This window comes from Rhincodon typus, chromosome 28 (assembly GCF_021869965.1).
Source record: "Rhincodon typus isolate 14 chromosome 28, sRhiTyp1.1, whole genome shotgun sequence".
NCBI lineage: Eukaryota > Metazoa > Chordata > Chondrichthyes > Orectolobiformes > Rhincodontidae > Rhincodon > Rhincodon typus.
In genome coordinates, this window is record NC_063359.1 from 12,598,954 (window position 1) to 12,614,303 (window position 15,350).

The window sequence follows — 15,350 nt, forward strand, 5'->3', positions numbered from 1 at the left end:
TTTCCACAATGTTAAGGGATTTCTGTAAAGCATACCTTCAGTAATGGCTATTGTATATGGTTGATCTGAACTGGATCCTCACTTTCAGTTGCTCAGCAACTTTTCTTCTCTTCCATTAAGCAATCTTACAGTATTTGGCACCTCAGTCAAATAAATCCCATGTGTCTGAAACTATGGATTGGATTCTGCTTTGATACCCTGTGGTTACCATTCATGCAGTGACTAGGGTCATACAGGAAAAATGCTCACTTCTTGTTGTGATGGTGAAAGATTTTTGATGTGGTGTCTCAGCCTGTCATAAAGAGAAGAGGGAAGTAATGTTCATATTTTTAGAAAATGTTATTCTGTTGAATTATTTGCAATATTTTCTGACAGTCAAGTCCAAATATTGAAATAAAAATTGAAATAACTGAGGATTCTGTATATCAGAAACAAAAACAGAAATTGTTGGAAAAGTTCTGCACATCTGGCAGCATCTGTGGAGAGAAATCAGAGTTAACATTTCGTGTCAAGTGACCCTTCCTCAGAACTGTTCTGAGGAAGGGTCACTGAACCTGAAACGTTAACTCTGTTTTCTCCTTCAAAGATGCTGCCAGACCTGCTGAGCTTTTCCAGCAATTTCTGTTTTTGTTTCTGATTTACAGCATCCACAGTTCTTTTGGATTTTATACAATAACGAGGCCTGGTGTGTGGGGGTTGGGATAAGATATGGGAGAGCCAGACTTGAGCTTTTCCAGCAATTTCTGTTTTGGTCCACGTACCGAGATCTTCTCTAATCTTAGTGGTGAGCCATGTGCAGCTCACCATTCAGCTTAAGTTTTAGGCTCAGTTCTTGAATTCTGAGGCAATGCTGAGAGGTTGAGGGTCTGCTCACCATCTTCTCACCAGACACATGGAAAACTGGGAAGAAAGTCCTCTTATATGATCGTGTATATCTTCTAGCAACAAGTCAAGAATGTCAAAAATGTGGGAGCAGCTTGTCTACTCCACCCTTCTCAATGTAGCAGGTGTGTGACCTGAGGGAAGCACAGTACAATTATACATAAGTCAATGTAATTTTCTTTTATTGCCAAATTCTTTCAACTTCTTGAAGTGCACCCTGTCACTGAACTTGAAGTTTTCCATGGCAGAACTCGTTTGTCGATCACTTCCAGTTCTGTGAATGTGAGCATGTTCCTTTAAATCAAGGCTAAGACATGGTTAAATGTTACATCATAACCTGGATTCAAAAGTGAATGATTTTCTATTTGAGAGATATGCACCAAGGCGCAAGAAAGTAACAATTATTTAAAAGCACTGTACCTCTGTGCAACTGTGTTTGTACTCGCTCTTGTCTAAGAACAAAAACAGGACCCACGGTTTAGCGAGCAAGGAATCAAAAACAAGCTGCTGCTCTCATTGTTTTCTTCTTCATCTGATGGAATAGTCCAGTCCTCCTGCAGTGCATTCAACAATATACTTAGGAACTAGGCTTCTACTGTTGGCAAGTTTGACAAGATAATGAGACAGGAGGAGCACTTTGCATCTTACTGAGAGAAACTCTTTGTAACTGCACAGCACTGCTCAGTTGGAGCTCTCTGCAATTGCAGTACAGCAGATCAGGCTGGGATCCCGGCCTGACAAACCCGCACAAACAATGGAGGCATCAGTTGTCTCTTGATATCTTGTGTTGACAATACTTGCTGTAGATTGCAGGGAACTGAATACACGCACTTTGATGCACAAACTTAGCTCATAAAATAAATCTGAGATTCGGAGAGTGTATGCAAGTAAAAACACTTACAAATTATCCATCACCTTCAGTCAGTGACAATTTTTTACCTTTGAGTCTGTATCAAGCGAAAGAAATGTAATTCTTGTATTCTGGAGTTATGACTCTTCAAAAAAGCAATCAGGAGCAACATTTACTCGTCCCTCCCAAGTTGTGTTTCAAGAATGAAATTCAGGCAGAAATCCACAATTTCCTGTGTCTTATTACTCTTTGACAAGTGACTGCTTCTCCTTTTTGGAGGACCAATTAGGAGGAACTTGTTTTCTTTATTAGCAACTACCATTCTTAGTACCCAGGGGAAATCAATTCATAGAGATCATTAGGAATGTACATTCGGGCATTACAGGTACTGAGAATCCCTGCTTCCGTCACCTTCAGAATCAAGGATGCTGCAGTCAAATGTGGTTGGTCATTTTCTATCCATCAGTGGGCATGAAGCTTTGGAACAAAAGATTCCCTGGTTTGACACAATTATAATACAGCCATGATGTGGAAGTGCCGGTGTTGGACTGGGGTGGACACAGTCAGAAGTCACATGATACTAGGTTATAGTCCATCAAGTTTATTTGAAGCCATCTGACAAAGGAGCCACACTCCAAAAGCTTGTGATTTCAAATAAACCGATTGGACGGTAACCTGGCGTCATGTGACTTCTGACTTTATCTTAATATAGCCAGCCGAACAGGAATGAGATGGTTGTTGTGGGATCAGGAAATTGCAACATTGGGCCAGAAGTTGAAAACTTTTGAAGTTGGATTTGGGGCACGTTTTTGATGAAAATTGGAGAGCTCGCCTCTCTACCTAACTGTGTGATAGTAATCCTGACAATGTTTGATACTGATGTTGGGAGATGTTCAATGGAAAGTGACATTCCTCAACTTAATGAATGCAAAAGGAGTATTTTTAAGGTTTAATAGTGTGGTCCATTATTTGATGTCAAACTTTTTTTTTGGTAAGTTCCCTCACAGTTAAAGTAAGTTTCTAGATTGAAGCCTGTAATGGTAATAATCTGGTAGGACTGTTGAATAATTCAGCTCCATCATTCCTCTGCTCTTGCAATCTCTGCAATTTTAAAATCCTAAATTACAGCTACCTAAATGCCACTTTGTAATTTGCCTCAACTCTCTCATCTGCTTCAAAGTTAGACATGACCATTGCTGATGGGTCTTGATGTCTCACAACCTTCCCGAACTTAACGAAAGGAACAGTTTATTCATTGCAAATCAAGTAAACGCATTTTTATTTATTTATAGGCATCAGTGGAATTCTACGAGCAGAAGAAGATTCTGGTACAGAAGCAGATGATGAAACACATCTCACTTTTCACTCAGAACACAGAGGCAGGCGAAGAAGCAAAGGTAATTAGATATTCAATATGGAACAGCAACCTCACAAAATTGCAATCAGAAATTAGAGCGGTGGTTAAATTTCTGAGTTCAAATTCATTTAGCAGTTACAACAATGCAGCAATTTTTCATTTCAGCTACATGCCTAACATAAAAGAACAATTATTTGTCCAAGTTTCAGTTTCTGTCAGTGAGGAGCAAAAACATGCTGACTCGTACACATCTTTACAGTGTAGCAATTCAACATGAGCTAATTTCAGACTTGTCCTGTCAATTTCCATCACACGCTTGGCACATGATTTGAAGGAAACTATAAACAAATATGTGTCTAGGTTTTTCAACAATTTATGTCAATACAGAGATATTTAACATTAATATTTGTTCAGATCCCAGTGCTGTACTAGCTTGTTCAAAGCTGGTTTGAACAAATTTTAAATTGTTTGCAATTCAACATTGTTGCTTTAATATTAGCTAAGGCGATTAATTCTACAGTGATTTCATGATGGCTTCTGAAGAATGCCAACAAGTCTCAAAGGAAAATGTGAAAGAAAGCCATAATAGGGAAAGGAAATTCAGAAGGTTGGATGTGGAAGTTAAACAGACTGATGATACTTGTACACACTAAATCTCTTTAATTCCACATCACCACAAAACTACAAATTGATATGTCCATGGCTCATTTGGAGAGTGAAATTTCCCAGACCTAGGAGACACCAAAACCCTTGTACTGCAATCAACAGTTTTTTTTTTCCCTTACTGTGTTTGAGTGAATGTACATTTTACTCCCCTTTAGCCTTGTTATAATTTTGCCTTAGGGCTAGATTGTGTGTTTCCTACATTTGGAATGATAACGTACTATTCACAAAGTAAAGCTTGAAATGTCCAGACTCTTTTCAACCAGTTATAGATTCCCCAGGAGTTATTCCCACAAATTTCTAACACTCTGATGTTTGTTAAATGACGACTTAAAAAACAAAACATTGCTCTTCCATTCCTTCAGTACAGAAGGAAATGACCTCGGGCTTGCTCAATGTAATATAACTTCCTGAAACACTAATTTGGGAAATGTGCAGTCCAGTGAAACAGACAATCGTGAAATTCCAGCCATTGCTCTGTGCTGATGTTTTCTAGTTCACCCAGTGCTGCAAAATATAGGGAAGAATGGAAGAGAAACTCTTTGGTCCTGCTGTTGCTGTTTGAGTCAAAGACAGAGACAGGTATCAATGTCACTGCACAAGTCAGCATCTTTAGGGGTGGAGAGGTGAAAACTAGCTTTATCCAAGTATCACAGCAAACAGGATTCAGTGAACATAACCAGCGCAGCCAACCTTGATTAATTTAATTTTCTTTTCCTTGCCTTTTTGTTTCCAAAGCCATTTAAAATGCCATGACCCTAATCGTACAATAATTTACTATGGACTGAAGATCAAATCTGGAACCTCCTGACCGATATGGTTCAGTGCATCAACTCACTGAGCCATATAGTTCCTGTAAGAGAGCCTAATGTCCTTTTTCATTATTAGTTGGAAACATAAGAGAGATTTAGTTGGGGCCTGATTGACTCTTTGGGTGGTAGTTCAATTGTATGAGCTGGTTGCCAGTGTAGATTATCCTTTGTATTTTTGCAAATGCTCCTACACTAAATGCTAACATGAAAAGAGTCATAAAGCCATAGAGATATCCAGCACAGAAACAGACCCTTCGGTCCAACTCATCCATGCCAACCACATATTCTAAATTAATCCAGTCCCATTTGCCAGCATTTGGCCCATATCACTCTAAACCCTTCCTATTTATATTCCCATTCAGATGCCCTTTAAACATTGTAATTTTGCCAGCCTCTGCCACTTCCTCTGGCAGCTTGTTCCATACACACACCACCCTCTGCTTGAAGAAGTTGCCCCTTAGGTCCCTTTTAAATCTTTTCTCTCTCACCATAAACTGATGCCCTTTAGTTTTGGACTCCCCTAACTTGGGAAAAACAGACCTTGGCTAGTCACCCTATCCATGCCCCTCATGATTTCATAAACCTCTACAAGGTCACATCTAAGCCCTTGACACTCCAAGGAAAATAGCCCAGGCCAATTCACCCTCTCCCTATACTTCAAACCCTCCAACCCTGGCAATGTTCTTGTAAATCTTTTCTGAACCCTTTCAAGTTTCACAACATTTTTCCTATCGCAGGGAGACCAGAATTGAATGCCGTATTCCAATAGTGGCCTAACCCATGTCCACAATATGAAATCCCAACTCCTGTACTCAATGCACTGACCAAATATCAACATGCATGTTGCAGCTCGAACCAGCTATGATCCATTAGGAGAATTTGGAGTTCTATATGATGGTAATTAGCTTTAAGTAGCCACTTGCCCTGGAATAACTTCAGCTGATTTAAGATTGCCTGCCCGGAGGTAAATTGTTGGTGGGATCTTAGAGGGGGAAGTTATGTATAAGGTGACCTGCACAAAGTTTGAAATGCAAAATTCCTGCACTTTTAAGAAGTGTATTGTTAATATGCAAGTGTTAAACAATGTGCTTACAATAAGCAATGGATAAGTGCTATCTCTCCTGAAGCTACCCCCAGGGAGGAGAAATGGAATCAGAAACCAAGTAGATTTATTATGCTTACAACTACAGAAGAAGAAAGACATTCTTTATTCATCTTCACTATGATGCCTGCAAAAACAAAAATACCTTATTTGTTCTTTTGCATCCAGTCATGAGTTGTGCATGTTACATTGAGATTGTGACCATGTCCCTCAATCCCACGTCATTGCTAGTACTCTTAACGTCATAGAGTCATTGACTCCTACAGCATGGAAATAGACCCTTTGGTCCAACCAGTCCATGCCAACCATAATCCCAATCTAAAAGTATCCCACTTGCCTGCATTTGGCCCATATCCCTCTAAACCTTTCCTATTCATGAACTTATCCAAATGTCTTTTAAATATTGTAACTATACCTGCATCCACCACTTTCTTTGGCAGTTCATTCCATAAATGAACCACTGTCTGAGTAAAAAAGTTGCCCCTCATGTCTGTTTTCAATATTTCTTCTCTTGCCTTAAAAATATACCCCCTGGTTTTGAAGTCCCCCACCCTAGGGAAAAGACTCTTGTCATTCACCTTATCTATGACCCTCATGATTTTATAAGCCTAAATAGGGTCACCCATCAACCTATGCTCCAGTGAAAAAAGTCCCAGCATTTCCAGTCTATTTTGATAATTCAATGCCTCCATTCCTGGCAACATCAGGGTAAATCTTTTCAGAATCCTCTCCATTTAATAATATCCTTCCTGTAATGGGTCTACCAGAACTGTACACAGTACTCCAGAAGAGGCATCACCAACTCCTCTCAAGGTCTAAGCTATATAGACAAGCGTACTAAATGCCTTCTTAACCACCTTGTCCATATGTGACGCAAATTTCAAAGAATTTTGCACCTGAATTCCTAGATATCTCTATTCTCTTGTTCTCTAATCTTACCGGCTTTGCCTTTCACTCTAGCAGGACCATAGTGCCTCTGAATTCTCGTTATCACACTTTTGAGGGCTTCCCACTTATCAGTCGTTTATTTACCTGTGAACATTCTAATCCAATCAGTTTTTGAAAGTTCTTGTTTCATACCATTAAAATTTGCCTAACTTCAGTTGAGAGCTTTAACTTTAATGGAAGATTTACTTTACTCCTTGAAAACAGCACTGAAATTGAAGAGATATTGTACAGCTCTGCCTCCCACCTATGGGAAATACCAAAGACTTCACTTGTCCACCTCCTAACTCAGCAAGTATCGATCAATGCTGTGCTCATCCCACTCAAATAAATTCAGCACCAATGATGCAAAGTGCAGTATCACCACATTGTCATTTTGATAATTCATTGTTGCAAGTTATTTTGCATTGAGTCTCTTTCAAAAAAAAAATTCTTGGGATGAGGTCATTTGTTGTAAGGCTGGAATTTATTACTCAACTTCAGTAGCTTGTAAAATAGGTGGTGAGGCCACTTTTTTGAACCCATTGACCATCTTGAACTAAGGTTCATGTGTTGAAGTTCCTCCTATGGAGCTGATCAGTGTGGAGTTCAATAACTTTAAACTACTAATAGTAATGTTTATCCTAAGCAGGGTGCTGTGTGATTAATGAAGAACTTGGGAGTGATGGTATTTCCATGTATCTATCTACTAGTAGAGATGATGCTGTAGAAATTGTTGTGACTTGCTGCAATACAATCTCTAGATAGTACACATTGGTGTTTGGAACTAACGCATGTTTAGAAGGGTAATTGGCATACTAAATTGAGGGTCATGACTTACTGAGGTCAAGGTGTTTGATGTAGCTGAACATGGTTCTAGCCTCAAACACTGCCCTGACTAACTACTACAATACTGGGACTGAGATGATTGGCTTTCAGCTACCACAACTATCTTCCTTTATTCCAGGTTTGATTCTAACCACTGGAGAGTTCTATTTTATTGATATGCAGTCACTTTCATCTCATCTCTTGGATTCAGCTGTTGCGTCTGTGTTGAGACCAGGCTGTATTGAGGCCAAAAGCTAAATAGTCATCAAACTAGGCAACATTTAGCAGGTTATTAATGAATATGTGCCACATCACGACATGTTAATGATTCCTTCATTACTTTGCTGATTGTCCATGGGACAGGAATGCAGTAATTAGTTGAACTTGTTTTTAATGCTTTTTCTGCACAAATTTATTTCACATTTGCTTGGTAGATGGTAGTTGTATATATTTACGCAAACAGATTGGCTAGGGTTGCAACTTGGAACTCAGCTGTCAAAACTCCAACTGAGATGTAGCCAGAGCCATTCAAAGCCTGATGTTTGGTTACACATTCAACCAAGCCTCTCATACACACATCTCCATGCACGCTTTGATTTCTTTAATTTTCTTGGGATTCCTTTTCAGAGAAGTTTCATGGTGCATTAATAACTTATTTTAACTTTTTTTTTCAAATGCTGCAAAGTGTAGTGATTGAAAAGGTTTTGAAATATAGATAGATTGGAGAGTTGGGCAGAGAAATGGCAGATGGAGTTCAATCCAGGCAAATGCGAGGTGATGCATTTTGGAAGATCCAATTCAAGAGCGAACTATACGGTAAATGGAAAAGCCCTGGGGAAAATTGATGCACAGAGAGATCTGGGTGTTCAGGTCCATTGTACCCTGAAGGTGGCAACGCAGGTTGATAGAGTGGTCAAGAAGGCATACGGCATGCTTTCATTCATTGGACGGGGTATTGAGTACAAGAGTTGGCAGGTCATGTTGCAGTTGTGTAGGACCTTGGTTCGACCACAGTTGGAATACTGCGTACAGTTCTGGTCGCTACATTATCAAAAGGATGTGGATGCTTTGGAGAGGGTGCAGAGGAGGTTCACCAGGATGTTGCCTGGTATGGAGGGTGCTAGCTATGAAGAGAGGTTGAGTAGTTTAGGATTATTTACATTAGAAAGACGGAGGTTGAGGGGGGACCTGATTGAAGTCTACAAAATCATGAGAGGTATAGACAGGGTGGATAGCAAGAAGCTTTTTCCCAGAGTGGGGGACTCAATTACTAGGGGTCATGACTTCAAGGTGGGGGGGGGTAAAGTTTCAGGGAGATATGCATGGAAAGTTCTTTACGCAGAGGGTGGTGGGTGTCTGGAACACGTTGCCAGCGGAGGTGGTAGAGGCGGGCACGATAGCATAATTTAAGATGTATCTAGACATACATGAATGGGCAGGGAGCAGAGGAATACAGATCCTTGGAAAATAGGCGACAGGTTTAGATAGTGGATCTGGATCAGCGCAGGCTTGGAGGGCCGAAGGGCCTGTTCCTGTGCTGTAATTTTCTTTGTTCTTTGTTCTTTGAAATGTTAGATGTTGGTCACAAGATTCTGAAGAAAGCCAAAAATTGTTGAATCTTGTATTTGACTTAAAAAACTGAAACCAATCCATGTTCTAGATCAAAACTATTTGAGATGGATTGTTAAACAAAATGAATTGGAAAGGGAATGTACATTGTTATTTTAGAGAATTTTTTGCAGGTTTAATTATTTCAAGGTACTTATTTACTGCAGTCACACTATTTTGCTCTCCAGTAAGGCTCTGAATTTACAGAAAATAACAGATGAACATTTTTATATGTCCATGAATTATTTGAGCCAAATTAAGAGTTTAGCAAAACTCACCAAGGAACTTATGCATTTCTGAGGATATTCCTTCAGATTTAATGACATCTTTTAGATTAATGGACAGATGAGATCATGAATATTAGTTTTTCAAGATCACAGACCATGACTTCAGCCAATTATTTTCTTAACAGCTTTTTCATTTTTTTTCCAGAACTGGATGTTGATGAATTATATATTTTGCAGTTGTGTGTATTTTATGAGCACACAGTTCTATCTTTTACATCGTTCCATTCTGTGAGCTGAATCTTTTAATGAATAGTGAACATCTTTGGCATCAAAAATAATTTTAAATTAGCCTGTTTATGGGAAAGATGTACGAGATCAGAAAGCCATCTTGTTTTATGGGCCACCTAATTTGACTTTCTACTGAACACAACAGGTCTTACTATACACTGCAAGTATAATGCTTGATCTCATAAGGGTTTTTATAAAGCTTTATCCTCAGCTATTATTGAGATGGAAATCAGGGAGGAATAGGAAAGATATGAACTGAGGAAGTGAGAGAAGGTGAGAAGAGGAAAAGGGGATGAGAATAAAAAGACTATTGTGAATTGAGACTGAATATGAAAGTGGAGTAGAACCTAGATTTGCATGATATCAGGGGATCTCAAAGCACTTTGCAATGTAAAATGTATTTTGGAATTGTAGGCAGTGTTGTAATACAGGGCAAAATGATGGCTAATTTCTGTGGCGACTGTGTCTTGCAAACAACAAAGAGATAATCAGCATCTCTGACAGTAATGCATTCACTTGTCATCAAAATGAAGCATCATCTTAAATTATGTTGAGTGGGAATTGACCCCTTCTGATTCAGAAGCAACAATCTCAACACAGAGTCAAGGCTGACAAGCAAAATATCAGCATGAACTTAGTGGAGGCCAGAACAATACTTCCACTCAGCAAGATCCAATGATAGGTGTGATTTTGTGATTGTTGATAAAGGGATAAATATTGGTCAAGAAACTGACATGAACTACCTTGTTAAATTCAGAATAATGCCTTTGACATCTGTTATGCCTAATTGAGAGGACAATGAGGCCTCAGTCTGATCTTGCATCCAAAGGAGTGGCACAGTCACACAGTGGCTAGCACTCACAGGGCCAGAGACCCAGGTTTGATTCCAGCCATAGGTCACAGTCTGTGTAGAGTTTGCATGTTCTCCATGTGTCTGCATGGATTTCCTCTGTGCTCTCTGATTTCCTCCCACAGTCACAAAGATGTCCAGGTTAGGTGGATTGGCCATGCTAAACTGTCCATAGTGTCTAGGGATGTGCAGACGAGGTGGATTAGCCATGGGAAATGCAGGGTTAGAGGAATGGGGCGGTCCTGGGATGTTCTTTGGAGGGTCGGTGTGGACTTGATGGTCCGAATAACCTGCTTCCACAGAATAGGGATTCTATGCAAATTTATGACAAGACATCTGACAATGCTGAACTCCCTCTGCTTTCCCCTGGAAGGTCAGCTTTCTTTCTGAGCTTGTGGAATCAAATTCCCAGGGATGTTGGGGTTATTGTTTCCCCCTGAGATGCAATGTCAATTGTACCTGTTAGCAGGACTGACCCACAACAGTCGCACGCTGCTGAAACCATCAATGAGGTGAAGGTGAGACTTGTATCCCTTAATTGGAGGAAATCCTACCTTTGAGAGCTGTCAGCCAGTCTGATTGTTGGGCAACTCCAGCTGTCTTGGTGGTGCCAGAACACAACAGTGGACACAGCTGGGGCTGTAGGAACTCAAGGACAAAGAGGACTTAGCCCATGGAGCTGTGCCCCAGGATATGGGCAGAGAGTGGGAGGGTTAGTTTTAGTCACCAGCTTTCAAAGTGATAAAGGGAGCAGTAATACATTGGTGGGTGCCCCCATTTGCACACCTTCCCTCCCACTGCCTTTTAAACAGTTTGGTTAAAAAAAAAATCACCTCCCCATTCCTGCCTGTCTGCCTATTGGAACTATCTTATAGAAACATATCCATAAGTCGAAACACACAGGAATTCCCTGAAATTTGAATCAACTCATACTTTGGTATATGCGTGATGGCCTCAGGTGGTAACTACATGACCTCATTGCTGACAACAAAGAAAATGAAAGGGGAACTATAGTATTAAAGCCTTGTATGGAAATGCTTTGAAACTTGCTGCCTTTTGGGCAGGTTGCAAGTTTAAAAGAAAAGGCAGGAAGGTTAGGAGCAGTTCCAAGTGAAACTCTGATCCGGTATACTCCCCAATCAATTTCCTCACTGACAGTAGCATGGTGATATGTCTAAAAAACAGGTTACATGTCTAAAAAACAATATCAGAGTCTTGTTGGGAAATGCTCCACTTCTTTCTGCTGTTTTCATTTAAACCTGAAATCTCTCCAACTTTTGTTCTTTAATACCTTGTGTTCACCAAAAGCAGAGGTGAATAGTTTCACAAGACACAATACCACATGTCTCCTTGTTGGGCTAATCAGACTAGTCTGTCTAAATGTATGGTTTATCAAGGACATTGTTCAATAATATTTGATGTCTCACTAGAAAGACTGACTGATAACTTCAAAACAACCAAAGTTTCTAATCATCGACCTTTGATGTGTTGCGATTTTACTCTGTGATGTGAGCATAGACTCAAAGAAGATAGGAGCAGGATTAGGCTATTTGAGCCAAGGAGCTTGCTCCCCTAGTTAATGGTTGATCATTGAGCTCATTAACGTAATTTGCCGTCCCCCTCCCCCATCAATCCCTCAATCCCTTTAGCCACGAGAGCTTTATCAACCTCCTTTTTGAAAACACAATGTTTTGGCCTCAACCGTTTTCTGACTGGTGAATTTCATAGGCTCACTACTGGTTGGGTGAAGAAATTTCTCCTCCTCTAAGTCCGAAAAAGTTTACCCATTATCCTTGAACTACGTCCCCTGGTTCAGGACATGCCCCACCATCGGGAACATCCTTCCTGCATTCGACCAAAGAAATAGTCAGTTCGGTCGGCTTGTTAAAAAGCTTAATTATCTTTTTAAAAATGTTAGGCCCAAATGTTAAATTATGAGGAATGGGTTGGATGTGAGTGGGCGAGCTCCCACTGAAAATAATCTGTAAAATTCAGCTCCTGTCCCTGGAGTGAAACTTGAACCTATAGCCTTCTACCCTGGGTATGAAGATTACCTCTGGTCACAGCATTAACGTTAAATAAACCACTTGCCTACAGTCCGAACTGTGTTAGGTTTGTTAGCTGCTTCAGAGTTGCTGAACAGCTGTTGCTTGATGTTTATGTGTGTGGCACTTTCAGATTGATAGAATCAAATAGTCTTAGGAAGATATTTGATATCTGTTGGCTCGAGACACTGGAAGAGGAGGGAACAGTTGGGTAAGACAGAATTATTTTCCTACCTTTTCTGGAATGCTGGATTCGGTTTGTCATTTTTATTTGTGGTTCCTGATGCAAGTGGTTTATTCCAATTTCCCTGAGATTCCACCTATGACAGAGTATCAAAACAATTGATTCAGTGCGAAGCACGTTCTGTAGATGGTGAATGTCCCTCTATCATTGCACATTTTACGTCTGTCCATTCAGTCGTAAGAATGTGATATTTCTTGCGGTAGATGGCCAGCAAGGAGTCCAGTCATGCATGACCTTTTGTACTGCTTTTAATTACATTTTTGTTTTTCATTAAGAAATGTTCGTGAGCAGGTTTCTATTTAGAAATGATTTGCTTTTGTGAACTTATCTATAGAACTTTCCTATAGGTGATCTTTGCAAACATTGATCAACAGCAAAGGGTCTGGTGGCACAGAGCTAGTGATAGAGTCATAGAGATCTGCAGCATGGAAACAGACCCTTCGATCCCACTCGTATGTGCCAACCAGATATCCTAAATAAATCTAGTCCAGTTTGCCAGCATTTGGCCCATATCTCTCAAAACCCTTCCTATTCATATATCCGTCCAGATGTCTTTTAAATGTTACAATTGTCCCAGTCTCCATCACTTCCTCTGGCAGCTCATTCCCTACACGCACCATCCTCTGCGTGAAAAAAGTTGCCCCTTAGGTCCCTTCTATATCTTTCCCCTCTCACCTTAAATCCATGCCCTCTAGTTTTGGACTCCCCCCCACCCCGGAGAAAAGACCTTGTCTATTTGCCCTATCCATGCTCCTCATGATCTTATAAACCTCTACAAGGTCACCCCTCAGGCTCCGATGCTCCAGGGAAAATAGTCCCAGCTGATTCTGCCTCTCCCTATAGCTCAAACACTCCAAACCTGGCAATGTTCCTGTAAATCTTTTCTGAACCCTTTCAAGTTTCACAACGTCCTTCCTATAGCAGTGGGACCAGAATTGCATGCAGTATTCCAACAGTGGCCTAACCAATGTCCTGTACAGCCGTAACATGACCTCCCAACTCCTGTACTCGATGCATTGACCAATAAAGGCAACAATACCAAACACCTTCTTCACTGCCATATCTGTCTGTAATTCCACTTTCAAGGAATATGAACCTGCACTCCAGGGTCTCTTTGTGCTTTTCCTCACCACCTTTCTTAAATAGTGGTACCATGTTAGCCAACCTCCAGTCTTCCGGCATCTTGCCTGTGTCTATTGATGATACAAATCTCTTAGCTAAGGGTCCAGCTTCCCACAGAGTTCTAGGGTACACCTGATCAGGTCCCAGGGATTTATCCACCTTTATGTATTTTAAGACATCCAGCGCCTCCTCATCTGTAATATGGACATTTTTTCAAGATGTCTGTATTTATTTCCCCATGTTATCTATACTTGTTTAGTATCTCCCCCATCTCCTGCAGTTCCACACGTAGGTGGTCTTGCTGATCTTTAAGGGGCCCTATTCTCTCCCTAGTTATTCTTTTGTCCTTAATATATTTGTAGAATCCCTTTGGATTCTCCTTGACCCTTTTGCGAAAGCTATCTCATGTCCCACTTTTGCCCTCCTGATTTCCCTCTTAAGTATATTCTTAATGCCTTTATGTTCTCCTGGGGAATCACTTGAACCCTGCTGTCTATACCTGACGTATGCTTCCTTCTTATTCCTGACTAAAACCTTAATTTCTCTCGTCATCCGCCATTCCCTACCCTTGGGCTACTCTTACATGTCCACCTATTCTTACATGTCCAAAAACATTTGTTAAATCATTTTTAAAATCCACAACAGATATTGATGCATCCATCACCCATGCTTGTAGTATATTAATCAGTTTGTTTATACCATGGAGAGAGGAAACCAGTACTACAGAATCAGTTGATACATATCTGGTAATAAGATGTCAGTTTAAGAACTTATAAATGTAGCAGTCATTTATAATCTTCCTTGTTTATTGACAATATATATCTTGGTTTAATGTCATGATTATGAATTTCTTCTGACTATCAACAGACAGTTTTCCAATTATCCAGTGGCATCATCCTTTCACTATAGTGAACATCCATCCTCTATAAGATGGCGAAAAGGTGTTTGAATCCAAATTCTTCTCGTTTGCCTTGACTATTGGTTTTGGCGTCACCTAGTGGCTTGAAAAATATCAACTTTGATTTATTCATAAAACTTTGGAAGATAGTCCTCAAAACTGCATGGCTAAATATAGCTCAATCCTTGCAGTTTCCTTTCAAATAATGTCAGATGTTGTGAGTTTATTTTTAGTTCAATTGCTCCTTTACAGTTGAAGTCAAGATTAACGCAATTATTCCTTTCCTAATAGTGTGCAAAATAATTGTCTGATTTGTATCAGCATCTTGCCAAACCTTTCTTGAAGAAAGCCCTTCCATAAACCAATGGGACGGTCCAAGAATCTTATGATACAGTGAATTTTTTTAACACATGTTGGAAAACTAGGTTTCTAACATACAATGGCAGTAAGACAGAGGAGAACAGTGCACTTGTCTATAACAGCAGTCCCATTTTGTCATTGGTGCAAAGCTCTTCAGCTTTGTGTGTTTTTTCATGCAACGTGAGGTTTATTTACTGTCATGTGAGCTAATTTCTGCTTTATGCACTTTATCATGGGACAAATTTTTCGTCCTTTTCTCTTTGACATTTATTTGCTATCCTTGATGATAT

At 40.0% G+C, this 15,350-nt stretch overlaps 1 protein-coding gene across 1 annotated transcript in view; it reads left to right on the forward strand.

Moving 5' to 3' along the window:
* Nucleotides 1–15,350, forward strand: part of LOC109912707 (astrotactin-2-like) — a 1,431,562-nt gene that overhangs the window by 521,666 nt on the left and 894,546 nt on the right. The window contains exon 5 of the mRNA XM_048613352.1: nt 3,025–3,129. Coding sequence (XP_048469309.1) covers nt 3,025–3,129 — 105 coding nt within the window. The remainder of the gene's footprint in view (nt 1–3,024; nt 3,130–15,350) is intronic.